Below are 25,384 nucleotides of genomic sequence, written 5' to 3' on the forward strand. Positions count from 1 at the left end.
ATTTTTATTTATTTAATCAAACATCTAACTTTCATCAATGCTTTTATGAAAACCAGTATAGAACACTACTCTCACACTTCAACCTTAGTTACTTTACTGAGAAACTTCAGGGGTGCATGTGTTCCTTCAGGACGTGCCAATCACACAATGCCACATCACTACCACGATAATTTAACACAAATATCAAACCAATCAAGAAGCTCCAGTTGGCACAACCAGATACTACCTGATCAGTTTTAACTGCACCTTCTGTACATTATTTATGCCTTCGAGAAGATTAGGACAGTTCAGATTCTCTGAGGATGGAAAGATCACAGGCTATACACGTGTAGGGTGGATATAGCATGACAAATTCGGCAACCCTACATATTCCCGTATTATATCTCTGTTCCACCCTCTCTCTCACACACTCTAAACCTCATTATTCGTAAATCCCACACACTTTGTTTTGAAGTGAAACGAAGAGTAGCTATCAAAGGAGGAACGTCTCTGCCACCGGAAAATAAGTCTAAGGAGATAGTCATGTTTCCATTTTCCAAACCTCTTATCTTCTGTAAGCAGTTGCGATCGCGAATTCAATCGATTCCGTTTTCTCATTCTAGGTTTTTTGTTTTTGTTATTTTTATTTTATTTTACACATGTTAGTTGGATCAACATCTAAGATTTTTTATACGGTGGAGTTGATCTTCTTTTGATTTTTGTGATGCAGTTGATCGAGTTCACCGGGTTTGATGGTGCGGTGTATTGGACGTGGTGATTTGCATTACTCACCGTGTGGTGACACCGTGAATTGCTGAGTCAGATTATACTTGTCTTGAAACATCAAGGAGAGAAATGGTAGGTTAAAGATTCTAATAGACTGTTTGCATGTGAATGCTGGGTCTGATATCTGATTTTGCATGATGGATTGTGTAATACTCTTGCTGTGTCTTTTTTCTTTCTTAATTATGTGAAGTTACTTGAAATTGAAGTATTCATTCTGGAGTTTTATGCACTTGATTAGTTATTTGTTTGCTCAAATTGTTGAGGGGGTTTGATTTAGCAATGGGGATCTTATATAACACTTCTGTGAAATTGAGTTTTAGTGACTCGTACAATTGTTGACGCCGAGTGTTTATCAGAATAAAGAACTTGAGCCTCATATTGTAGTTTATTTGGTGGTGAGGTGAGAGAAGTCAATTTCAATCTCACGGGGAAAGCAATGCAAAACTTTGTTGCTGCGGAGAAAAATCGTGCGTTTTACCCATTTCCAGAGGAGCCATCAGAATTTTGAACGTATCCATACATTCTAATAGTCTGATACTGTATTAACTCGGGATCTAAGTTTTCTATTGCAGTATAAATGTAAAATGTCATCATTTTGTGCAATCTGTTGAATGAATTACAAATGGCATTTTGATACTTTTTCTGTCTAGTGTTTTATAATGCTAGGTGTCATTGTAAGGGGTGACCACGGTTCTGAATCAACCCATGGACCCGACCAACCCAAACCAAACTAATAGCAAGAAAGTGGTTTGGTTTGCTTCTTGGGTTGATGAATTTAAATTCTGAAATAACTGATCGAACATGATATACTATTATAAATCTGTTGTTAATTCCCTTCTCTACTGTCGGAGCATCTGCTGACCACCAACTTAAAGTCTCTATCCAATTCCTGCTTTTTTTAACTCAAAGTCCTAAACAATTAAAAGGACAAACCAAATCTAACCTCTCTCTGTTGAATGCCATGGATACCAACTCCAGAATCCTTTTGCTCCTCTCTTATGTCACGTCCTGCCCTCCTTCCATGAGGATTCTTATTTTTTATTATTTGACCTGGGTACTTGATTTCAACGAATGCAAACGTCAGGTTGTTTTGGTATGGGTTCTTAACAAATTTTGTAGGAATCTAACCAATCCAAACGATATGAGTTACTTAAAATATTCCTCTAATATTTATTAACATTGATAACACTGAAAAGTTTGCAGTTAACCATAAGAGGTCATAGCTTTTACGCTGAACATCCAAGTAAAGAACAATAAATGCAAAGGAAAGAAACAATTCAAAAGGTTTAGGGTTTGAAGAAAAAGATATATAAAACTACATCCAATTAGGGATTTTTTAAATTAGGGACATCGTTCTAAGGCAAAAGTGGATTTTTTGAGAACCTCACCGTAGCACTGGTACAACCACTATTTTGTAATCGTGGGCCCTTTCGGTTGCTATATGAAAATGCACCACACCACTTTTCAACATGTGCCAAAAATTAATGATCAGAGCAATGAGATATATAAGTAAACATACCATAAAATGTAAGATTAGGAACACGCGTTTTCAGGCTATAGCTGTAATAGTACCTATTGAAATGACGAACGAAATTTGTTTGTGGTGATTTGTTCATTAGAGAACATATATAGAGGCTCTAACTAGAAAGTGAATATGTTGGTACATAGGGGTTATTTATTGTTCTTATTGTTGGGCAGCTTTGCTGCATGTCTCAGCCACTTGGTGCTTTTGGCTTTTATTTTTGAGTTTAGAGGGAGACCTTATCTCACTCGGTGGCTGTTTCACTGTTTTCTCTCAATATATTTTTTTTCTGAAAGAAAAATTGCTCGTTACCAGCAAGGAATTAATATTTTTGGCTTAATTTTGTGACAATGAATTAAAGGGAAAGATTGTAACTTGGGCATTTCAATTATAAAATGGAAAAATGTTTTGTGGATGCCTATTCAGTTTATACATAAGAAACTTTGGGAAATATTGATCAATTGAAGCATGTTTGGGATAATTGACATAGTAATTTACATGACATGGAAATGTCGTTTGATTTGTATGATTAGATCTCTTGGTTAATAAATTATTGACCACTCTTCTGATGTTTGTGGTCATATATGGAATGAAGTTTATCGTATCAGTAATAAATGATTGAATCGGTAAAATTGTCTGTTTATGAGTTTTGATTTCTGGCTTCTCTGGTTTATATCAATCAGTATACTTAAATGCCTTTCATACCAATATTCTCGATATCTTCATTGGTATATTTTCAGGTTTTTGTCATTTGAATATGCTTATAGATATAACAGAGGAGCATATTTCAGTAAAAATTGGTGGCTATATTAAATTTTTATTTTTTTGTCTTCAAAGGGATGCATCCGTTAGATTCACTTAGAGATATTCCCTGACAAGTATTCTGTATGGATTATATTTTTCATGTTGTGAAGTGAACCTGCCCCTGCTTGCTGCATATCTCACCTATCCCTTTTTCCTGTGCTTCTACATGAAACTCCTTAGGGCATCTTGGTGGTCAGACAACCAGATGATAAAAATTAAATTGAAGAAAAACTCAGGGATTGCAATATCATCACAGAAAAATGAATATATGCAATCACATAGGGACTGAGAACCACAGGGTCTGTCCTCTCGAGGACTGTTGCTTCTTGCTGAGAGACCCCAAGTCTCATCTGTAATCCTCAGCTATACAAAACCAAATGCCTTCGTTGCCCACTCTCTCCACTAAATAGTATATGTGTATGCGCTACTGCTGCCTTCCCATAACAAATTTTCTTTCTCTAAATGTCTTGGATTATACAAAATTTGTTTCTCACTTGTACCTCCTACTCTAATGAGCTGGACACATTCCTATTTTGTGGTGGATCTTACATCTTATCTCTTAATACATATTTCATTAATGAATAAACAAAGAAAAAGTAGCAGCTCATGTCCATAAGATGCAATGCCCAAAATTGCGTTGTAAAGATATGAATGACTATTAGCAGAAGGTCCCAAACAGAAATGTATTTTTCTGGATTTATGTTATGATAATAAGTTTTCTCAGCTGGAAGGTCAGTGATATTTAGGCTTTTAGCAAATGTATTTCTGACTAAAATATCATGCATTAAGGCTAGTTACATATTAGACTTTCTAAATTCAAGGTTGTAGCATGTTTGAGAATTTCACTCTTTCGTATTTAGAGAATTCCTAGAGTGAAAACATATTATGTTTGTGATAATCAATATGTTTTTCTGTTTGAATGATCTTGATACGGAATTTGTTTTATGGATACCATAGATGGTATATTAAACGTTAAAGAGAAATTTCTGTTTGAATCATTATTTTTTTCATTATTGCAATTTCTGTCAAATAAGATAAACATACTAAGCTGTGAACTTCTGCAGTCCTACCAGCATAAAAGTTTTTGGATGCCACGAGATGCTGGCTGCATGGCTGAAGAAAATGTGGGATATGAAAATTCTTCCAGAATTGAACCCAAACGTAGTCATCAGTGGTTTATGGATACAGGTGAACCTGAAATATTCAGCAACAAGAAACAGGCTGTTGAAGATGTCAGTGGTAGGCCAATTTCAGGAGTTTCACATGTGAATGTTTCCCAATGGGACACCAATTCAGGATTTCACTGTGTCACTGGTCAATTTTCTGACCGTCTTTTTGGATCTGATCTTGCTAGGACAGTGAATTTGGTTGATAAGAATGTGCCATCTATTGTAAGTGGAAATATAAACATGGGAAGGAAGGAATTTGAGCATCAATATGGTAATGATCCTTCAGTGGGATTGTCAATATCTCATTCCATTGCGGACCCTTCATCATGTCTCAATTTTGGTGGCATCAGAAAAGTTAAAGTTAATCAAGTTAGAGATTCTGACAATTGCATGCCTTCTGCATCCATGGGGCACTCCTATAGCAGGGAAGATGATAGTACAATTTCAGTAGGTGCTGGCTACAGTAAGAATGATGGCAGTATTTCGTTGGGTCCTACTTATAACAATAGAAGTGACAACACCATTGGTATGGGGACCAGAATAAGTAGCAAGACTGATGACAATCTTCTTTCAGTGGCTCACAACTTCAATAAAGGGGATGGGGGTTTCATGCTGATGGGCCACAATTATGGAAAGGGAGATGATAGCATCTTATCAATGGGTCAGCCCTTTGACAAGGGAGATGGAAATTTCATATCAATGGGTCAATCATATGAGAAAGAAGATGGGAATCTAATATCTCTGGGCACCTCATATTCCAAGGGGCATGAGGGTTTTATATCAATTGGTCCAACCTATGGTAAATCAGGAGAGAATTTCATTACTGTTGCTCCTTATGACAAGGGTACTGATCATTTAATATCAATGGGTTCAACATATGATAAGGTGGATTCAAATATTGCATCAACAGTTCCATCATACGACAGAGGAGATTCCAGTTCTTTACCTGTGGGTCAAAATCACCATAAGGGTCAGAGCAGTACCATATCTTTTGGAGGTTTTCATGATGACCCTGAAGCAAATCCCTCTGGTGGAATAATTAGTGGCTATGATCTGTTGATAGGAAACCAAAACTCAGCTCAAGGTTTGGATGGTCAGAATGATCTGACTGAAACAAACACTGAATCACTTGTAAATAGCATTCCAAAACTTAATACTAAAAATGATATTGTTGTTAAGAACAAAGAGCCTAAGACAACAACCAAGAAGGCTCCTACGAACAACTTCCCTTCAAATGTCAAAAGTTTGCTGTCAACCGGTATATTTGATGGTGTCCAGGTGAAATATGTTTCATGGTCACGGGAGGTAAAGTCTGTTTTAATTTTTTCTAACTTTATTTCTGAGTTTTTGTACGTTATATTTTGTTTTAACAGTTTCAAGAATATGCTTGGCAGAAAAGTCTTAAAGGAATCATAAAAGGAACTGGGTATTTGTGTTCATGTGATGACTGCAAGCAGTCAAAGGTTGGCATTTCAAATACTTACATTCTGATGATCTGCATAACCGAAGTGATTGTACTCATGTTAACTTTTATCATGAAGGCTCTTAATGCATATGAGTTTGAGCGTCATGCTGGTGCCAAGACAAAACACCCCAATAATCACATATACTTCGAGAATGGAAAAACCATCTATGCTGTTGTTCAAGAACTGAAAAATACTCCTCAGGAGATGCTTTTTGATGCAATTCAAAATGTGACTGGCTCTACCATCAACCAAAAGAACTTTCGAGGATGGAAAGGTAACACAACAAGAGTTTTTTTCAGTTTGCTTAGTTATTGTTAATAACACCTGGATGATCATGACTTTGCTTCAGTTATCCATATGTTTAGACATAAATACAACACAAATTCCTCAATCTATCTACTTCTAATATGTTTCCCCCCTTATCAGCATCATACCAAGCTGCTACTCGGGAGCTTCAACGTATTTATGGAAAGGATGAAGTGATAATTCCATCTTGAGTTCAGTTTTCTTCTTGAAAGCTCAGAACAGTGGTAGATATGTAATCTGTTTATAGTGAGTGATTGGCAGCTTGATAGTTTAGAAGACTGTTTAAAATTGGGAAGTTTTAGCCGATGCTTCTTGTAGGAACTTGATTGTTTTGTTTATGGTAATGAAGATGTCTTTTCGTGGTTCGGTGTCATTCTTTCCATCACAATCTGCTGATGTCTTGTCACCATTGTTCGATTGCTTGCAAGCCATGTTCCTTAGCGAATCTTTTAAGAGATTTCATCCAGTAGGGTTGTCATGTCAATTTTGCGGGTGCTAACCCATCCCATCTATACTATGTATGAAGTTGAATAGAGGTTATTACATGGGAGAGAGGAAAGGGTATATTCATGTTACGTGTGGAAATTTGATAATCAGTTGTTGTCTGTCTGGCGTTGTGAGCTTTAACTATGTATTGCTTTATAATTTTTGCTTTAGGTATTGCATTTAACGTCTTTCGTGTAAAATGCTAAGTGCTAAGTTTGAACCAAAATAAACCATCATTTTAGTTCACGAAAATGTAAAACGTTGATACATTAGCTTCTAAAACTAAGAAAGCTTTATTTAAATATGTATGAGTGCGATTCATCGACTTATTAGTCTAAAATTAAAAACAAGTGATTTAAGTGACAAAATTAATATGTACACACTTTCGAGCATACAATCATGGTCTCCAACCTCGTTTTGGACTGCTAGTGATTTACACCTTATTACTTGATGCTGCATCAAAGTAATATTTATTTTGATAATTGTTAAATCCTTATACTGTAAGTAAAGTTTTAAAATAAAAAGGTCATTCAAATGGTATATTTGTTTCTCGATACGTGTTGGATAAGCTTTACTTATTGTCTATAAGAAACGAGATAAGATTTATATATTATCATGTAGAAGACATCACATTATCGGTTGGAAACCAACGTTATTCAACTTTATAGCTAAATAAAATAAACAACAGTTGAGGGGGTGTAAAGAGAACAATTGAGGGGGAAAACTTATTTGAGGAACTGTTGATCATGATCCCGAGGCTATACTGTCAAGGCATGCCTCTGGAAGATGAAATTACATTGTCAAAAAATTATTGAAGATCCATTTTCAAATTACAGTATAAGAAAATGTATAAATATGAAAGCCTCAGTACAACCAGCAAGGAAACCACCTTTGCGTACCTCTTCGCAATAAAATAAAAATGTTTGAGCATGCAAATATTAAAATTTAGCTTAGCTGACATTTTGTGAGGAACCAAAAAACAAAAGGTCAAAACTCAAGCAAATGTATGAAGTCAGCTTCCTTCCACCCTTATGTGGATAAAGTAAATCAAATGCATTATTATCACTTGAAAAAAGATGGATGCATTTTTCAGTAAGGGAAATCAATTGGTTCCTGTTGAAGGGCTTTCTCAGCAATCTCAGTCTGCTCCTTCTGGTGAACCTTGAGAAAACCGGTGGCTGTGGCTGCAGATGGAGCACGACCAACATATTTCACATCGTCATAACCTCCTCTATTCACAGCTTTCATCGAAGATACAAGTCTGGGCAAAATGTAAGTGTATCCACCCATGTTCATTGGCTCTTCTTGACACCAAACAACTTCCGCATCTATATAACAATCAAAACAGAATATATGATTTATTCACAAAACAACATGACTCTAACAAAATTAAATATTTCTAAAACCTATTGCAAAATAGTTAGGCCTCTACTTAGCAAAATCTAAAATTATCTATCTCTGGATGAAACTATTTAGTAAAAGACTCATCAATAGAATTAGGAAATTTAAACAGTGCCTACAAAAGAACCACAAGCAACCAAATTAGGTCCCAGACAAAATACAAAGACTTCAATATGAGAAATAAAAAAAAAAAGAGTCATAATTTGAAGGAAAATTTTCTACTTCTACAAATACATACTTGGATATCGTTTAAGCTCTCGTTGGACAAGGTCGTAAGGGAAAGGACAAAGCTGTTCCACCCTACAAATTGCAACATCCTTTGCTTCAACCTTAGTTCTGTGTTCATCAAGTTCATAGTAAACCTGCAAGAGAGAGTTGCACTCTGTAATTTCAAAAAGCATGTAATTGAAGTACGACTTAAATATGATTTTAATGAACTCCACCAGATTAAAGACCTTAGAAACCATTTTAGTTGATAATAAAAACTGGTTTCGGGCAACTAACACATACCTTTCCAGAGCAAAGAACTAATCTCCTAATACCCTCCTCAACATCTGAGTGATAGTTTTGGTCTTTTATGAGACGCTTAAATCTTGTTCCCTGTTTGTCAAAACCTGGGTGGCCTTGGACGTCATCAAACTCAGATAAATTTGATCTACAAACCTTACTACGAAGCAGGTTCTTAGGGGACATTACAATGAGAGGTTTACGGAATTCTCTATGTACCTGCAAAAACAAAAAGCAGCAGATTATGAGGTTTAAGGGAACAAGCGACCAATTAAATCAAATCATTGTTATTAAATAAGAGGACAACAAAGCTCTCCTTATCATGAAAAATCTAGATCTCTCAACACAGGAAACAGATCAGATGGCTAAGAGCATGAAGGTCAAGGTCAACAATCACCTCCTTCCCAGCTTCCTACAGTGGTGTGGTTAGAGGGACCAATGGAAGATACCAAAGGGCGCTCAAGAAAGACTTATTCATATATGCTTTTAGGTAACGAAAGAGATTATGATGACAGTAGGGAAGTTCAGAAGAATAGGAGACAGATGAGGAGCAGGCTGAGCAGTCATGGTTAAGTGTACTCAGTACATGCCTAAACTAACAATAAGTTAGGTGTGATTTCATTCACTCATACGAAACCATATTATTGAGTTAGATAATGATTTGGATATTACTGGTTTGGCAATAGATCTTGAGAATCTAATGAGTATTGGTCACTCCCGCAGTACAACGAATGCTACTTTACTTTTTTGGGCTTCGGCGTTATCTGTTACCAAAAAAAAACTAAATTTATTGTACCAACCTGCCTCCTTAGAACATGGAAAAAATTAGCAGGAGTTGTGACATTCACAATCTGCAAATTACACTCTTGAATCTGTTTCCGAAGAGTTGGATCCATCTCAGGGATAACATGAGGGTTGTCATCAGCCATCTGCCATGAAATTAGTGAACATTTGTTATTTCAATGACATTCAAATAAAATAGGGAGATGAAGCACATACAACAAGACTAAAAAGCAGTTACAAAATGGACAAACCAAGATAACATTGTTTATGTTATTAATTGCTTGGTTATACAACAATCTAAATTTCACAAAAAATATCTCCTTTTTAGTTTTCCCTTCTGTACTATGGCCCAGAAGTCTGGTTTCAGTTTGAGTGTGGGTTCAACGATATTATTACCATTGGCCTGTCCTTGGTACATGAGGCTAATAGAAAGGCGAAATGAGGAGAGTTTCTGATCAATCTGTTTGGTTTATAGGAGGTTCCTGAGAACGTAGGGAGTTGCAAATTGCTATTTCCGTACTTACCTTCATCCACTTTTTGTTTCCTATTAATTTTATTTTTATAATATATTTTCACTGCATACTTTATTAATTTATTTTTTCTTTTTTCATTTGTTTTTGCAACCAAACAAAGAAGAGATATTTACTTTTTCTTCACTTTTTTTCATATTTCGCTCAGAATAAAAAATATACACATTTACTCACATCCTATCTATCCAATTTTTTTTTTCAATTTTCTATCTTTCCATTTTCTTTCTCAAACAAAGTATCCCTCACATACATTGTAACTATGGACAATGAGTATTTATAGGATCAACATGACACAATAAGAAGATGCATACTGCTAAGAACCTTGGGAGAACCACAGCACAAAAGTTAGTAATTATAGTTGAAAGCCCAAGGACTTGTCAACAAAAACTAGAATCCCATACCTCCGATATAAAACTTAAGTCTCATACCTTGCAATTGAATCTTAAACACACAACGTTAACTTTTATATCACAGTGTAACTTATTTCAAGTTCACATATCAATCTCAAAGCACACCATATAAATAATAGTATGCACTAGAACCACCACTATGTTTGTCATCAATTACATCAACCAAAACATCCAACACATTCAAGTGAAGGGCAAACAATAGCAAAAGTTGGCAAGCAGATTCCCATTCAAGAAGATGGGACAAAAGCTCAAAAGTATTCACATAATATATTAGAGTATAGATTCACAAAAAGAACCTGAAGAAAGCGTTCCAATCTTGCACTTGAATGCTCTGGACCCTGGCCATCATAACCATGAGGAAGTAACACAACAAGGCCAGTCTGACGGAGCCACTTAGCCTCACCAGAAGCCAAGAAATTGTCAAATATCACATGGGCACCATTAGCAAAATCACCAAACTGAGCCTCCCAAATTATCAATGAATTGGGATTTTCCATTGAGTAACCCAATTCAAATCCAAGAACACCAAACTCAGAAAGTGAGCTGCATAGTTTTTTTTTTTTTAAAAAAAAAAAAATCTTAGGTAAGAACCAAAAACTGAAAATTATAAATCATGGATTAAATATAAATAACAAGCATTTTTTTTTCTCTGTTTGTAACTCTTAACAAGGTTTCAATGTATCAGGTGGATTATACTGCCATTTTTATAATATTTTAAGATTCAATCTTGACATCCAGAAGGCACACAAGAAGTGTTTAACACTTGAAGAACAAAGTCATGAATACAAAGCACATTAGAGGTTATAAAACTAAGTATATTGACAAAGAAACAGTCCAAAAAAAATTGTTGATGGTTTACATAAAGTTCCAATTTATTAAATACAATATATGAAATACGACCCACATTTTCTACATTACTTTTTTGTTAATCAATTCAAACAAAAATTCAATACAGCACACAAAAATCAAGCAACAAATCAAAATAAACTAATATAGGAGGATGGGGCGAGGGTGGAAAGCAATACATATTATACAACTATAATTCAGTAACTAAGATCAATCAATGAAACACAATTAGAAAACGGATCAATAAGGCACCGCAAAAATAGATTTGGAAGTTTAAAACATCCATAAAATCCGACCATTACCAAGTTAACTGTAACGTATTAATCAAAAAATGAGAAGCTTAAGCCTCATGGATGACTAAGGCAGAAGTAAAAAGCAGAAAGAGGCAAGACAATTAATTATATGTAAATAGAAGAAATATTACCTATTGCTAACAGTAAACATCTCTTCATCTTGGTTCATTATAACATGGTCAAGGGGACAATATTTATCCCCTGTTTTCTGATCGTGAACCACAGCATGCCGGTGACTAAAAGTTCCTCTTTCAACATCCTGACCACTTAATCGAACATGGTTGCCTTCAATAAGCAAGGTGGCATAGGCAAGTGCCTCAGCAAATCCCCAGTCAATATCTTCCCCAGTTTCAATCATTTGAGCTCGTTGTTCATAAATCCTCTTCACAGCTTTATGAGGTGTGAAATTTTCAGGGATGGTCGTGATTGCTTTCCCAACATTTTTCAAGATCTCTGGTTTCACACTGCATGGGATAGACCAGCCTTCAGCATTTTAGTTAAAAAATGAAAAATATTAGAACATAAAGAATATAAATTTGTTGTACCCAGTGTTTCGGATACGTGAAAGCTGTTCAGGGGACTTGAAACCAAGCCAATATGCTGAAAGCCAATCTCTTCTTTTTGGAATGTATTCTTTGCTAGCCAAAAATTCTTCATTTAGAATGGATGTGACCTTCTTGTGTATCTTATCAATTTCTTCTTGCGACAGCTCCCCTGATTCCAAAAGCTTCTTCTCATAGATCTCAAGAGTTGATGGATGGCTCCGGATTACCTATAAACCCCAAAAAGTTGCAAATTGATTAGCTAGTACAAAAGCAATATGCACACAAAAAGAAGAGAACAAAACAAAAGGGCGAACCTTGTACATCTTAGGCTGAGTGAATGATGGTTCATCAATCTCATTGTGGCCAAATCGACGATAACACACCAAGTCGACAACCACATCAGAGTGGAAAGTCTGGCGCCACTCAGCAGCAAGTTCACAGGCATGAACAACTGCTTCCACATCATCACCATTCACATGAAAGATGGGAGCATTTAAGGCTTTGGCAACATCAGTGCAATACTGTGAAGACCTGCCAGACGTTGGATCAGTTGTAAATGCAACCTGGTTGTTAAACACAATGTGAATAGTCCCACCAGTGGTGTAATTTGGAAGAGCACTTAAATGCAGAGTTTCATAGACCACACCCTGTCCAGCAAAACTTCCATCTCCATGAATCAACACACCCATGTTCTTGGTTCTATCCAAATCATTTGAGTAATACTGCTTCGCTCGAGTTTTTCCAACAACAAGTGGGTTCACTGCTTCCAAGTGACTAGGATTTGCCACCAAAGACAAATGAATCCTCTTGCCACCCCGAGTAGGCCGATCGTACGAAGTCCCCAAGTGATACTTAACATCACCAGTTCCAGTGTACAGTCCAACTTCACCCTCAGGCTGAAGACCACCGCTGAATTCGCAGAAAATCTGTCTCAGCGGCTTCCTAACCACATTTCCCAAAACATTCAGCCTCCCCCTATGTGCCATACCAATAACTATGCTCTCTACCCCAAGATCAGATGCTCTATCAAACATTTCCTTCATTCCAGGAATAAGAGTCTCTCCACCCTCAAGTCCAAACCTCTTTGCAGAGGTCCACTTGGTGGCCAAGAAGTTCTCAAACAGAGAGCTCCAAGCAAGCCTATCAAAGATAGCCTCGCGCCTCTCCCTATTAAACTGTGTATGGGTGGGGGTTTCAATCTTGTCCCTAAGCCAATTACACTTATGACGATCTGCAATGTGCATATACTCATATCCAATGCTTCCACAATATGCTTGTTCAAGCCTTGTCAAAATGGATCTAAGGGTTTGCACGGGGCGGTTCTCGGACAAGAAACCAGCCATCCTCCACACCCCCAAGAAGAATTCTCTATCAAGATCAGCCTCAGTGAAGCCATAGAGTGCAGGGTCCAAATCCTCAGGAATTTCCCTTGTTTCCAGATTCAAGGGATCCAGCTTGGCCTTCATGTGGCCATTAACTTGGTACGCCCTCACCAGCAACAACAATCTCATACTCTCCTGAATTGTCTGACCAGAAATCCCAGGTGAGGTTGAGGCTTGCCCCACAAAGTTCCTGAAGAAATTATCCCAGGACTCATCAACACTATTGGGGTCAGCCTCCCAGGCCCTTTGAAGCTCTTCCAAATACACACTGCTTGTGCCATCTAAGAAACTATCAGTTAACTTCGAAAGAGGAACCGCTCGTGGAATGGGTGCAGCTTGTGCCTTTGATTTGAAAACCGTACTGTGGAAGCTTCTGCCATGTGATGATGTTGACGACGATGGAAGGACCCTTGCCCTTGATACAAGATATGTGGATCCACCCTTCGAAAGGGTTCTCCTAATTGCATGTTTTGCTAAGCTTGTTCCAGCTCTAAACCAAGCCATGCTTGATGATAACGCCTTTCACTATCACCGATACGATTCTATCCTCAACACATCTGTGACAACCATACATACCCAGAAAACAGTCAAGCCAAAAATTAATTTTTTAAAAAAATTATAAGGAAATAAGAATACCCAGAAAGAAAAATGCGGTTTGCATGAGAATTTACATGGGATCGGATGGAGGGCGAGAAAGGGTTCAATTGTGCTGTGAATGATTGGAGTGACGAAAATGGAGAAATATTAGGGAAATTGAAAGAGAAGAAGCCCTAGTTGCGTTGATGCAAAGCGAATGAGAGAGGATTCAGAGTGTATTGCTATTTTGTTGGGAGATTGGAAAATTCAACGCTTTGAATAGATTTAGGTTTCTTCTGTCACGTTGGCTGCGAATTCTCTATAGTACGAGTGAATGTGTCTCTTTCTTTTCTCTCCTTTTCCAATTTTCATGCTCCTTATTACACTCTTCTATTTTATTATCAAATATATTTTATATTATTATCATTTATTATTATTTGCAGCTGAAAAAGACTTTATTCGGACAAACTTATTGCAAAAATAATTTTAAAATAATTAATTTTGTTTGAATATTACAAGTAAGTTTTATATAAAAAAGAATATATATAAAATTATTTTTAAATGATCATAAATTAAAATTCTTTAGATTCATGAACAAAATTCGTTTTCAGAAAAAAATATATTTTATTTAAACCCAGTTGATACCTAAAATAAATGAAATTGAAAAATAAAAATAAAAATAACTAGCATGGAGAAACATATATGTTTAAATGTTGTTGTGATAACATTTTATTTTATTCTACAAATAGTTCATTTGAAAATATTTTAATTGATTTTAGCAATATTTCAATTCAAGTAACCTAACCGTTATTCGTATTTAATCAGAAGAATAATTTTTGAAGTCAAACTAATTTAATTTATTACTGACATTTTCATAGTGACGTTGAATCATTTATTTTATTTACTTTCTCAGCTTCTGTCTTCACGTAATCCTTTTTTTCCTTAATCAACTTGTTACTTTCTCTTTTAAATCTTTAATTGATTTTTAACATATTTTATTTCTCTTATTATTTCTTATGGATTTTTATTTTTTAGCTATTCTTTCTAGCTTCCCTCTACTAATTCTTATTATATTACTTTGATTTTTAATATTTACTTTTTTTAGTTTGTTGGAATCAAATCTAAATTTAAAACCTATTGACATTAAAATCATCTATTGACATTCTAACAAGTGTTTTATGTTTATTTTGTACTTATTTTTATTTTGCTAATTGTTCTTGTTAAAAAGAAATCTCTAAAGATTAATGGGAAATCTTGAAATAATCAATTTTACCAACAGTTTTTTATTTACCACACACAATGTTAAACTTCTCCACACTGAACTTATTAAAGGATAAATTTATGTTTTATTTAAAGATCTTATTGCCATTTTTAAAAAATAAAGTAATGCATTTATATAATAAATAAAAAACACATATACTGCATAATAGTATAAAAATATTGCAATTACTAATGAGTTTATTTGAATTATCCAAACTTATTTTCTGTCAATTATTTAAAAAAAAAAGGAATTACCTCTAAATCCTAATTTCTACATTGTATCTTTTATGCTGAAGATACTTTTGAAAGCCTTGCACCAGTGATCCAAACATTCACTAAGACAAAGCATGACTGTTTGGAACATTATTTGCAACAGATAGAATTCTTTCTAATAATCAATCTCAATCCAATCGAAGGATAATTTCTTTAATAGTACAAATGAAAGAGAGTCGAGTAAATGAACTAATCACAACAAATCCAACAACTAAGTAACTGAAATTTTAAAACACTAACTTGAAAACACAATCTTTGCAGTTGGGAAATACAAGGACAAATACATGCTCCCACTTCTAAACTCATCAAAATAACTATAGCACCCATATAAGGGCAACACCCTCTAACCCAAGATTCAATTTTTTTTTCATGAACCACAGCAAGCAGATTTTTGAGCAGCTAGACCCCCGCTGGCAGCCTCTGGTTGGTTAATCTTGATAGTCTGAGGCTGAACCACAAACAAGATATTATCATCATTCAGGATTATGTAAGAAACAACAATTCCATGCACTTTCTTCAAAAGTTAGAATTCAAACTCCCCAGATATTTCAATGGTGAGGTGAGTTTAGAAAAACAAGAATTTGATGATGGAAATCTGTCTTTCAGAAAAGAATATAAATTGTGTTAAAATGAAAGACAAAAATGTAAAATACCTCGGACTTAGAATCTGTGTCAGCAAGCCTTTGCTTAATATCTCTTGCTATTGAAAAGAAAACCTCTTCCACATTCATGTTTGTCTTTGCACTCTGCAAGAGATCTCCCAATATAAATACAATGAAGTACAATATTTTATTACGTGAAAATGTTATTGTCAAACAAGCTCAACTCACGGTTTCGAAAAACTTGATACCATACTCATCAGCAAGAGCTTGACCTTTGGAGGTAGGCACGGCCTAGAGGAGAAAAAAGACCCTTTGTTTGAATACATGGAATATAGACAACATTAATTTAAAGAGATAAACACAGAGAATGTTCAATGTCATAGCACTATAGCAGGGAACAAATATGGCTTGAGCAGAGCCAATCATATATCATCTGCTCCAGCCAACCAAGTTGTTAGATTAGAAGTAGATAGAAAAGGAGCCTCCGAGGTACACACCCTTTTACTTTCATCCATATCAGCCTTGTTGCCCACAAGTATCTTGTTTACATTGTCAGAAGCATGTTGTTCAATGTTGCGAATCCAATTCCTAATATCTTAACAGATAGAAGAAAGATATATTAGAAATGAAAGGAATGAAGAATGGAAAAAAGAAACTTAACCATGAAAAAAGAATAATTTGTCCTCATAATTCAACCTAAATAGTGAGAAAGACAGTCCAAGTGAACAAGAGAATGGGGGAAGAAGAGGGGAGAAAGAAGAAAACACATTTTGAAGGGTCAGCTGCAGCTTAAAAGTAGTATATGTGAAATATTCTCATTCGTATATTGGTCCATAAATAAGTACACAAAAATATCAGAAGAATTTGAATGTGAAGGATATTACTATTGAAAGATGCCTCATCAGTGACATCATAAACGAGCAAAATGCCCATGGCTCCACGGTAATAAGCTGCAAAATCAAGCAGCATTGTAAGAAATTTTTCTTTCATAAAAAAATATGAAGGATGAAATTAAAATAGGACATTCATCCAAACTTAAATGATAGTAAATTCTGATCAAATTTATTAGGCAAATAAGTCAGCCAGCCTATTAAACTAAAGTACTCTATGTTCTATTTATGCACAAAGGAAGCTCACGTTGACTTTAACTTTATGGGTTACGAAATGCCACTAAACTTCTATGCCTCCTTTATATAAACTGAAATTGAAATGCGTTTAAGCTTCAAACATATTCAATTAGCTAGGTTGCAAAAGTCAAAACAAATACCTGTAGTAATAGTTCGAAATCGTTCCTGACCAGCTGTATCCCAGATTTGTAACTTAATGCGTTTGCCATCAAGTTCAATGGTTCTTATCTTAAAATCAATGCTGCCAAATTCGTACATAACATGGTTTTATCCACCAACAAAAATATATATATTAGCTTCCGTGAAATAGAGAGTTTGCAGATAATAAGCTACAGACTAAATTGATACCCCTGACATTAGAGAATGGCGTATTAGGTATGATGTTTGATAAGTATGACATGCAGCATGAAGTCTAGACATTTCAGTATAAGTGAATTGGGACAAATATTCCAGGAAGTCTTATTAATTACTTGGAAGACAATATAGTCAAATAGGACAATATTGTAGGCAGCTTTATTAATTACTTGGACTAAAATATTGTCACTGCCGATTGGAAACATTGATACAAGACTCTCAGATAACACATGACAGTAACCGGCAGATCCTACAGCATTTTCACAAGAATAAGAATAAACCAGCAGATACTAACCCAATGGTGGTGATAAAGCTGGTCGTGAAGGAACCATCAGAAAAACGCAAAAGCAGACAACTTTTCCCAACACCTGCAATTGTTACAAGATAGCTATCAAAAGAAGATAAAATGCTCAGGTGAAATACAAAAAAGAAAAAACAAGACACCAGATCTATATGCCCACACTCAAATGCATAAATACATAAAAACAAATTTCAATATGCATATTTGTATATTTGGAGTGCATTGTTCAAATAAATTTTATATTTTGGAGAGGCTATAATATTGAATGGACCTTCACTTGTGGGATGTTTCACTTTGCACACTGATCAACCTGCTTTCGTACACTTTTACCTTTTAAAATACAAAATTAAAAATTTTAACATTCCAAAATAACTACCAACCGACCAGATTTCAAGAGTTCTTTAGATTTCAAATTTAAAATACTACCCCTCATCTCCTGCGACTTATTTTATGTATTAGTTTTACTAATCCAAGATGACAACATACATGGACATTTATATTTATTTATATTTTATGGGTTAATTTACATCCATCACATAAATATATCTACATAACCAGATAATGATCAATGCTACCATGGTGATTTCAGGGATTACTAAACTTCATAGGATTCTATCAAAAGGCAGATTTTCAATAAAACAACTTAGAGTAAGTAGTTTATCCAATCATATTAGGTATCTTTCTTGAATTTGAGCCCTCATTCTGGGTGGAGTGACTCACAAAACACAAGTTACAAAAATAANCCTGTTTACTAAACACTACTAATAAACTTAAATAACTTTTAANTAANTAAATATCTAGAAGTTAATTTAAAATGCTTGCCAAACATACTCAGTTTGTACAATGGAAATTATAGGAAACTATAGTATCTCACAGACACATTTAACACATGTAGCACATGCTCGGTGCTCACCTAGTTAAGTTCGCAGCACCTGTCATAATTTATCACACTGAATATTATAGTAGTATAGACTCGAAGCACACCTTTAGTGCAAACTGTAAACCTATTATTATAAAAATCATTCGTCAGCCATACTATAGTCTGCANGCTAGCCATTACCACATCAAGCATATCATTTATAAATAAAACATATATTATTGGAACCCCTTCTTTCTCCGTAGTCTTCCAACAAAGTTTCTCAGAGCACCCTAAAACAACGGCAGTTTTTCTAGATCAATGATGCAGGCTTTCTTGTTTCATTATGTATAATTAAATTAAATCCAACAACAGGCATATAACCTNTGCGATTGAGTTTCCTGGCATAAAAACCAAACTAGTACAAAAGTGTGTNGTCTTTAAACATTATTTAGGACTATCTCATTGCACAACTTTGGACCTGTTAGATATACTCCTCCATGAGCACATGTAGAAGAAAACAACAAAATAAAATGACTTAAAATTATTCCANAAATCAAAATCAACTAATGCACTGAAAACTCATTTAACTTCTACAGAAACTGATTTTAACTTACCTTACGTTATATTTAACTTAGGGAAAAACTTACTTCATTTTAACTGTTCTCATAAGTGTTTAATATGCATATCAAGCTATAACTTTACCCCGTACACACTTGCAAAACTTCACTGCCTATATCATCAAGTGCCATCGCTTTTTCTTAGATATTGTCAAATATAGCAATCACGTGTCAAAAGAAATGATGCTTCAAGCTCTCAACAACATAAGCCCACATCACATTTAACAACCAAATTCCGAAATAAACAAACAAGAAGCTTAACCATACAACAGCTCTCAATCCAAGTAAAAACCAGAATCATAATTCAGAACCAGCAATGAAGCATCTCCAAAACAACCCACCACCAACCCTTTGGCTCTAGAAACAAAACACCCAAACCCCACAAAAAAAAGGAAAAAAAAAACACTAAGATCTGAAATCTGAAATAAACCCATTTTGTCGTTTTCTTGATTTTACAGAGACAGAGAGACAAAGAGGAGGCACGATATAACTAACCGCTGTCGCCAATAAGAAGAAGCTTGATGAGGTAATCGTAATCGGCACGTGCCCTCGCAGGTGGTGCTGCCATCGGTGACCACACAATAACAACAACAACACACGCAAATTCACTCAAAAAGATCCTCTCTTTCTCTCACTATCTTTCTCTTTGTGGAGATAAGTATCGAGAAAACGAAAAGGGTATGCGAGATCGAAGAGAGGATCCAAATGGGTTTGGTTGTGTTGTGTTGTTCTGCTTTTGGTTTTGGTTTTGAGAGAGTTTTGGGTTTCTTTTCTTTGTTTCTTTCTCTCCGCGTATGCTGCGTGGCCCTCTCTCTCTACACTGTCATCAGTTTCCGTTAACATTAAATAAAATATATTATTTGTATTTGTATTTTGTAATTTAAGTTTTTCAAATAGAAATTTATGAACGTATGTCCAAGCTAATAATAATAATTTTTTCCCTAATATAAAAATTGAAATATAATTTTTGAAAATATTTGGATAATTAATAGTGCTAATAATTGAACTTGTCAACCATCATTAACAACTGATAATGTTGATTCCAATTGCCAATGGTGACCAAGATAGTGCTAATTTGATTAGATTAAGAAAATAATTTAGCAAATGCTAAAATAATAATTGTCATGACAGTGATGTGGATTGATTGATTATGTGATGAAAAAGACTAATTAATCTAAACATGATAAAGTAAACATAATATAAAAATGTGAAAATATAAAACAAACAATATTTTTCAAAAGTCAATTTTAGATGAGAGTTCTTCTTTCTAGAAAAAAAAAATTATCAGTGAAAGTTTTTTTTTTTTTTAATAAAACATGTTAATGAGTTCTTAGAATTCCCTTTAAATAGTAATTTAATAAGTTTTTCTCTTGCATCTTGTTTGTTCATTGAGAATAATAAATGAAGTACACCTCTAAAATCAATAAAGCCCAATAATTGCAACAAAGATAAGAATCAATCACGGAGTTGTTTTCTAACAAGACTTTGTCTGCTTTTCATTTTGTCAAAAATATTCCTTTTAAAATAATTTCTGAAAATGTATTTTTTTCCTTCTACTGTTTAACTTTTAGAATGTTAAAATTACATCATGATAAGTAAATTTCAGGATATATTTTTTCATTATTTATATATTCCAAAATATAATTTTAAGATTCCGAAAACTAAATTAGAAAATATGTTGACACAATGAAAGTGTTTGAACAATTAAATTGATGTTATAAAGAATAATGTTTAGATACTTTCTAATAAACATGTAGGAACACGTCTTTTTGGTCCAAAGAAACAGTATTTGTGCTAATTTGAAAGTTGTCATCTTCCTTTAACCTTTTTTTTTATGCAGACAAAGTGTTTAAAAGAATATGTTGTTAGTATTTTTCTGTAATTTGAAACATAAATAAACGTGCCAAAGAAAAAAAACTATGCCATAAAACAAGTTTCCATGTCTTGTGGCATCAAATTAATCAAAGAATGATGAGCATTCCTTCATTGATATTTGCCACAATGAAGGAGGAAAAAGTTGAAGAGATAATATCACATTCATACTCGACACGAATCTTATTCTAAGACTTCGAAAACTTTTAGTTGAACAACACTTTAAAAATGCAAATGCAAGAATAGATAGGTTCAGTTTTATGATGTTGTGTACATGAGTTTAAATCAGACCAGGTTTAGAACATTTACACATGGCAAAATGGTACCTATTTCATTTATGGAATTCGGATTTGATGATTCAAACTCAGATTATTGCGAAAAATCAATTTACACCCCCTCAAGTTACACTTACTTTTAAGATATTTTACAGAAAATAAGAGAAGCAAAAAATACCAGAGAAAACCACACTCGGTATCCTTTAATACAGGAAACAGACTGAACTGAGTGCAAGAGCATCATCACTAAGCTGTATACATATTTCAATTCTTTGGTGAAATGATTATTGGTTTATATTTTTACACACTCATGATTTATTATATATTTGTACTAATATCAAAAAGATCTTAAATTATTTACTTCATCATCTAAAATGATTGAACATTTGAGATGAGTTAAATCCCAAGGTGCACATACCTGGAGCAATAAGTTGGGTTGTGGGGAAGGCCTTCCATTCCACCATGTTTTCCCGTTTCCAAAATTTTGAAAAGGAAACAATAGAACTGTCTTTTTTATTTGTTTTCATTTTTAGTTCTATTCTAATCTAGAAAATTGAAAACGAACGTATTCCTTTGAAAATGCTGAAGTGAACGTGCCCTTCAGTCTCAAAGACAAAAATGTAAGGAAGTATCAGCTCTTGTACATATATATGAGAAGAGACAACTACATTCTAAAGCAGTAATTCATTATGAAAATGTTAATGTTGTCTGTGATGATATTTAGGAAAAGGTACTCACAAGATTCCAAAATCAGTTGGTATGTGATAAAACTAGCAAGAACAAAACTTCTACAGTGAACTGCCAGCTAACTCGGATTCTAGTTTGAGGTTTAGCCATTCTTCTTACCAATAGTCACGGCATGAACACAAACCATCCTTAAAATGATGAAACCGATTTGCATCCCTCACAATTATTTCCCTTTCAACAAGCTTTGATATAAGCTTTATTGCAGAGTGACAGTTCACACAAGCTCGAAGATTCTTTGTTATTCTAAGTGTAGTTCCAGGAGCAGTACTAATAAGCCCATAAGCAACGGCTATCCTCTCACTATGAAAACTGAGATTCTCTTCCTTCTCTTCGTAATTCAGATCATGCAAAACCGATTCTGTATGTGGAACAAACCCGATCTCCTTCAACCTTCGTTCTAATATCTGAAGCTCATTGAATATTTCATTAGTCATTGGGTGTGAGTTGTCACCCACATGAAATGCCTGCAACTTCCCATTTATTTCAATTACACTATAACCAAGGTCCTTATTCAGTCCTCTCTCCCTCATTAGAACTCGAATATGTGCAACACGATCCCATAAGCGGGAGGAAGCATATAGATTAGAGAGTTGTACATAATGCCCTGTATTATATGGATCCAATGAGAATAGCTTCTTTGCAGCATATTCTCCCAATGTTACACAACGATGGATCTTGCATGCACTCAGAAGTGCTCCCCATACACTTACGCCAGGTTCAATGGGCATTTTCATTATAAATGCACAAGCCTGACCCAGATAACCTGCTCGTCCCAAGAGATCAACAACACAAGAATAATGCTCATTGCGAGGCTCAATTTCAAAGTCTTTCATGGAATGGAATAGCTTCCACCCCTCTTTTACGAGGCCAGAATGATTGCAAGCATTGAGAAGCCCAACAAAGGTAACATCGTTTGGGAATACACTTGTTTGCTTCATTGCAGCGTAAAGATTAATGGCTTCCCATCCTTGACCATGCAAGCCATATCCCATAATCATGGCACTCCACATAACAACATCCTTATCTGAATTACGATCAAATACCATGCGTGCAAATTCTACACTTCCACATTTTGCATACATATCAATGAGGGCGGTATTGACAAAAATACAACTTCCAAAGTTACTGTTGCTCACATAATCATCCATCCACTGTGCTAATTTGAGGGAACCAAGATGTGCACTAGCTAAGACTGCAGATCTCACAGTGACAGAATCTGGTTTAATATTTCTTGAGATCATGTCATGAAATAGATGTACCGCTTCCTCAGCATGGCCATTCTTTGCATAGCCAGATATCATTGCATTCCACATGATCACATTTGGTGTCTTCATTTGATCAAAGAAAGATCTTGCAACCATCACCATCCCACATTTAGCATATAAAGCTGTAAGCGAGATAAGCAAATCAGACTCATCTTCGAGACCCATCTTGATGATACAACCATGAAGAGATCTCCCTTGCTCCAAATCATCTACATCGGTATAAGCCCTCAAAATGCTTACCAGAGCAATCCAATCTGGTTTCACATCAGCATTTCTCATCTGACTGAACATTCGCAATGCTTCCATAGATTCCCCGTTCTGCGCATATCCAGAAATGATGGAAGTCCATGAAACAATCGTCCTATGGTATAACCCATCAAACACCACTTTCGCCACACTAACGCGACCACATTTAGCATACAGTGCCACAAGGCCATTCTGCACAAACGCATCCGACCCAAATCCATATCTGATTATCTGCCCATGAATTAGGCAACTCAAACCAAAATCCAATAACTCAGTACAAGCTTTAAGTACATAAGGAAAAGTGAATCCATCCGGATGGACTCCAGTCCATCTCATCCACCTATACATATCAATGGTGTCCCGGAACATATTGTTCCTCGAATAACTCCTAATGATAGCATTCCACATAAAAACATCAGGGAAGTAAAATCCATCAAACAGCTTGCGAGCATAAAAAATTTGCGCAAGATTCGAACTCCCATTAACAAGTTTTGTCATGAGAAACCCATTATGTTGCAGCCCCAAGACAAGTAACCGGCTATGTATCTGATCAAGGTGTCTCTTGTGCGTAGAATTATCAATAAGAGAGGCATAATAAGAGTCTGAATTGACACAACAATCACGGTTAATAGAATGTTCAAGATAAATAGCTGATGAAGAACAAATATATTTGACACCCTTGAGCGCCAAGCATGTGGGTATTTCAGAAGTTGTAAGCTTTCTGTATTTTGTAGTAAGGGGAGATAAGCTAAAGAAATTCCAAGCCATAGTACTGCATCCATCATCTTTCAATGTATGTTTGCAAATTCTAAACTCATATCAACAGATGCACTTCACTTCAATCAGACAAATGGTGACCTAGCCAATTCAGTTTCTCGTTTCCAGCTTCCAGCCTATTGAAGCTCGATTTAGTTCTGATTTCTCTATCCAGCCTGAATTGGAGCACAAAGAACTGAAGCATTTAGTCAAACACCTAGCCTACGTTAACAGTGGAGATAAGTGACAACAGAAATTGTTGAAGCATTTAGTCGAACACATAGGCTATGCAAACACTGAAGGGTGTAACCGATAATTTGAATCAATTATGACTGGAGTAAACACTGATAAATGATTTATACATACCACAAATTTTCAAACACTCATACGCATAAAAAAGGAGATAAAATGCTGAAGTGAAATACAAAAAAGACAAAACAAGACACCAGAAAAGACACCAGATCTATATGCACACAGTCAAATGCATAAATACATAGAAAAAAATTTCAATATGCATATTTGTATATTTGGAGTGCATTGTTCAAATATATTTTATATTTTGGAGAGACTATAATATTGAATGGACCTTCACTTGTAGGATGTTGCACTTTGCACACTGATCAATCTGCTTTCGTACACTTTTACTTTTTAAAATACTAAAAAAATAAAAAAATTTAACATTCCAAAATAACTACCAACCGACCAGATTTCAAGAATTTTTTAGATTTAAAATTTAAAATACTGTCCCTCATCTCCTGTGACTTATTTTATGTATTAGTTTTACTAATCCAAGATGGCAATATACATGGACATTTATATTTATTTATAATTTATGGGCTAATTTACATCCATCACATACATATATCTACATAACCAGATAATGATCAATGCTCTAAACTTCATAGGATTCTATCAAAAGGCAGATTTTCAATAAAACAACTTAGAGTAAGTAGTTTTTCCAATCATATTAGGTATCTTTCTTGAATTTGAGCCCTCATTCTGGGTGGAGTGACTCACAAAACACAAGTTACAAAAATAA

At 34.9% G+C, this 25,384-nt stretch overlaps 4 protein-coding genes across 8 annotated transcripts in view; 1 reads left to right on the plus strand and 3 right to left on the minus strand.

The window, feature by feature from the left end:
• The first annotated feature begins 387 nt into the window (after positions 1-387).
• On the plus strand, positions 388-6,625 carry LOC106759428. Of its 3 annotated transcripts, none has more exons than XM_014642592.2 (6): positions 388-602; positions 710-837; positions 4,156-5,565; positions 5,655-5,723; positions 5,802-6,000; positions 6,153-6,625. In XM_014642592.2, exons 2-6 carry the CDS (start codon positions 835-837, stop codon positions 6,221-6,223), a joined length of 1,752 nt encoding a protein of 583 aa, XP_014498078.1. In that variant the 5' UTR covers positions 388-602; positions 710-834; the 3' UTR covers positions 6,224-6,625. The 3 variants fall into 3 exon arrangements, with proteins under 3 accessions (XP_014498078.1, XP_014498077.1, XP_022635801.1); XM_014642591.2 differs by having other exon boundaries at positions 388-553; XM_022780080.1 differs by having other exon boundaries at positions 388-553; positions 4,156-5,538; positions 5,634-5,723.
• Positions 6,626-7,217: 592 nt separating this feature from the next.
• On the minus strand, positions 7,218-14,155 carry LOC106759201 (2-oxoglutarate dehydrogenase, mitochondrial). Its single transcript, XM_014642251.2, has 9 exons — positions 13,887-14,155; positions 12,148-13,772; positions 11,834-12,060; positions 11,420-11,752; positions 10,446-10,692; positions 9,227-9,355; positions 8,430-8,645; positions 8,158-8,281; positions 7,218-7,846 (listed from the first exon to the last, which is right to left on the minus strand). Exons 2-9 carry the CDS (start codon positions 13,717-13,719, stop codon positions 7,608-7,610), a joined length of 3,087 nt encoding a protein of 1,028 aa, XP_014497737.1. The 5' UTR covers positions 13,720-13,772; positions 13,887-14,155; the 3' UTR covers positions 7,218-7,607.
• Positions 14,156-15,433: 1,278 nt separating this feature from the next.
• LOC106759247 (ras-related protein RABE1c-like) lies at positions 15,434-20,014 on the minus strand. The gene is made up of 8 exons (XM_014642327.2): positions 19,680-20,014; positions 17,703-17,775; positions 17,194-17,294; positions 16,811-16,876; positions 16,424-16,521; positions 16,155-16,217; positions 15,978-16,070; positions 15,434-15,772 (listed from the first exon to the last, which is right to left on the minus strand). The coding sequence occupies exons 1-8, from the start codon at positions 19,750-19,752 to the stop codon at positions 15,692-15,694; spliced, it is 648 nt and encodes a 215-aa protein (XP_014497813.1). The 5' UTR covers positions 19,753-20,014; the 3' UTR covers positions 15,434-15,691.
• Positions 20,015-21,884: 1,870 nt separating this feature from the next.
• Positions 21,885-25,384, minus strand: part of LOC106759557 (pentatricopeptide repeat-containing protein At3g12770) — a 4,923-nt gene continuing 1,423 nt past the window's right edge. Inside the window, exon 2 of one of the 3 annotated variants that reach the window (XM_014642778.2) lies at positions 21,885-24,521. In XM_014642778.2, the coding sequence (XP_014498264.1) occupies positions 22,174-24,357 (2,184 nt within the window). In that variant the 5' untranslated portion in view covers positions 24,358-24,521 and the 3' untranslated portion in view covers positions 21,885-22,173. Of the gene's footprint in view, positions 24,568-25,384 lie in introns of all 3 variants that reach the window. The other 2 variants (XM_014642780.2, XM_022780081.1) reach the window with 2 other exon arrangements.

Source organism: Vigna radiata, chromosome 4 (assembly GCF_000741045.1).
Source record: "Vigna radiata var. radiata cultivar VC1973A chromosome 4, Vradiata_ver6, whole genome shotgun sequence".
Classification (NCBI taxonomy): Eukaryota; Viridiplantae; Streptophyta; class Magnoliopsida; order Fabales; family Fabaceae; genus Vigna; species Vigna radiata.

What these genes read in the sequence shown, in the direction of transcription:
- LOC106759428 (XM_014642592.2), top strand. An exon ending in ATGACTGCAAGCAGTCAAAG is followed by an intron (nt 5,724 to 5,801) that starts GTTGGCATTTCA and finishes TTTATCATGAAG; the next exon opens with GCTCTTAATGCATATGAGTT. An exon ending in GAACTTTCGAGGATGGAAAG is followed by an intron (nt 6,001 to 6,152) that starts GTAACACAACAA and finishes CCCCCTTATCAG; the next exon opens with CATCATACCAAGCTGCTACT.
- LOC106759201 (XM_014642251.2), bottom strand. Translation starts at nt 13,719, where the DNA reads ATGGCTTGGTTTAGAGCTGGAACAAGCTTAGCAAAACATGCAATTAGG. An exon ending in GATTGGAACGCTTTCTTCAG is followed by an intron (nt 9,356 to 10,445) that starts GTTCTTTTTGTG and finishes ATTTCATGGCAG; the next exon opens with ATGGCTGATGACAACCCTCA. An exon ending in TCCATGTTCTAAGGAGGCAG is followed by an intron (nt 8,646 to 9,226) that starts GTTGGTACAATA and finishes TTGTTTTTGCAG; the next exon opens with GTACATAGAGAATTCCGTAA.
- LOC106759247 (XM_014642327.2), bottom strand. Translation starts at nt 19,752, where the DNA reads ATGGCAGCACCACCTGCGAGGGCACGTGCCGATTACGATTACCTCATC. An exon ending in TGATGAGGCATCTTTCAATA is followed by an intron (nt 16,522 to 16,810) that starts GTAATATCCTTC and finishes CTATCTGTTAAG; the next exon opens with ATATTAGGAATTGGATTCGC. An exon ending in GTATCAAGTTTTTCGAAACC is followed by an intron (nt 16,071 to 16,154) that starts GTGAGTTGAGCT and finishes GATCTCTTGCAG; the next exon opens with AGTGCAAAGACAAACATGAA.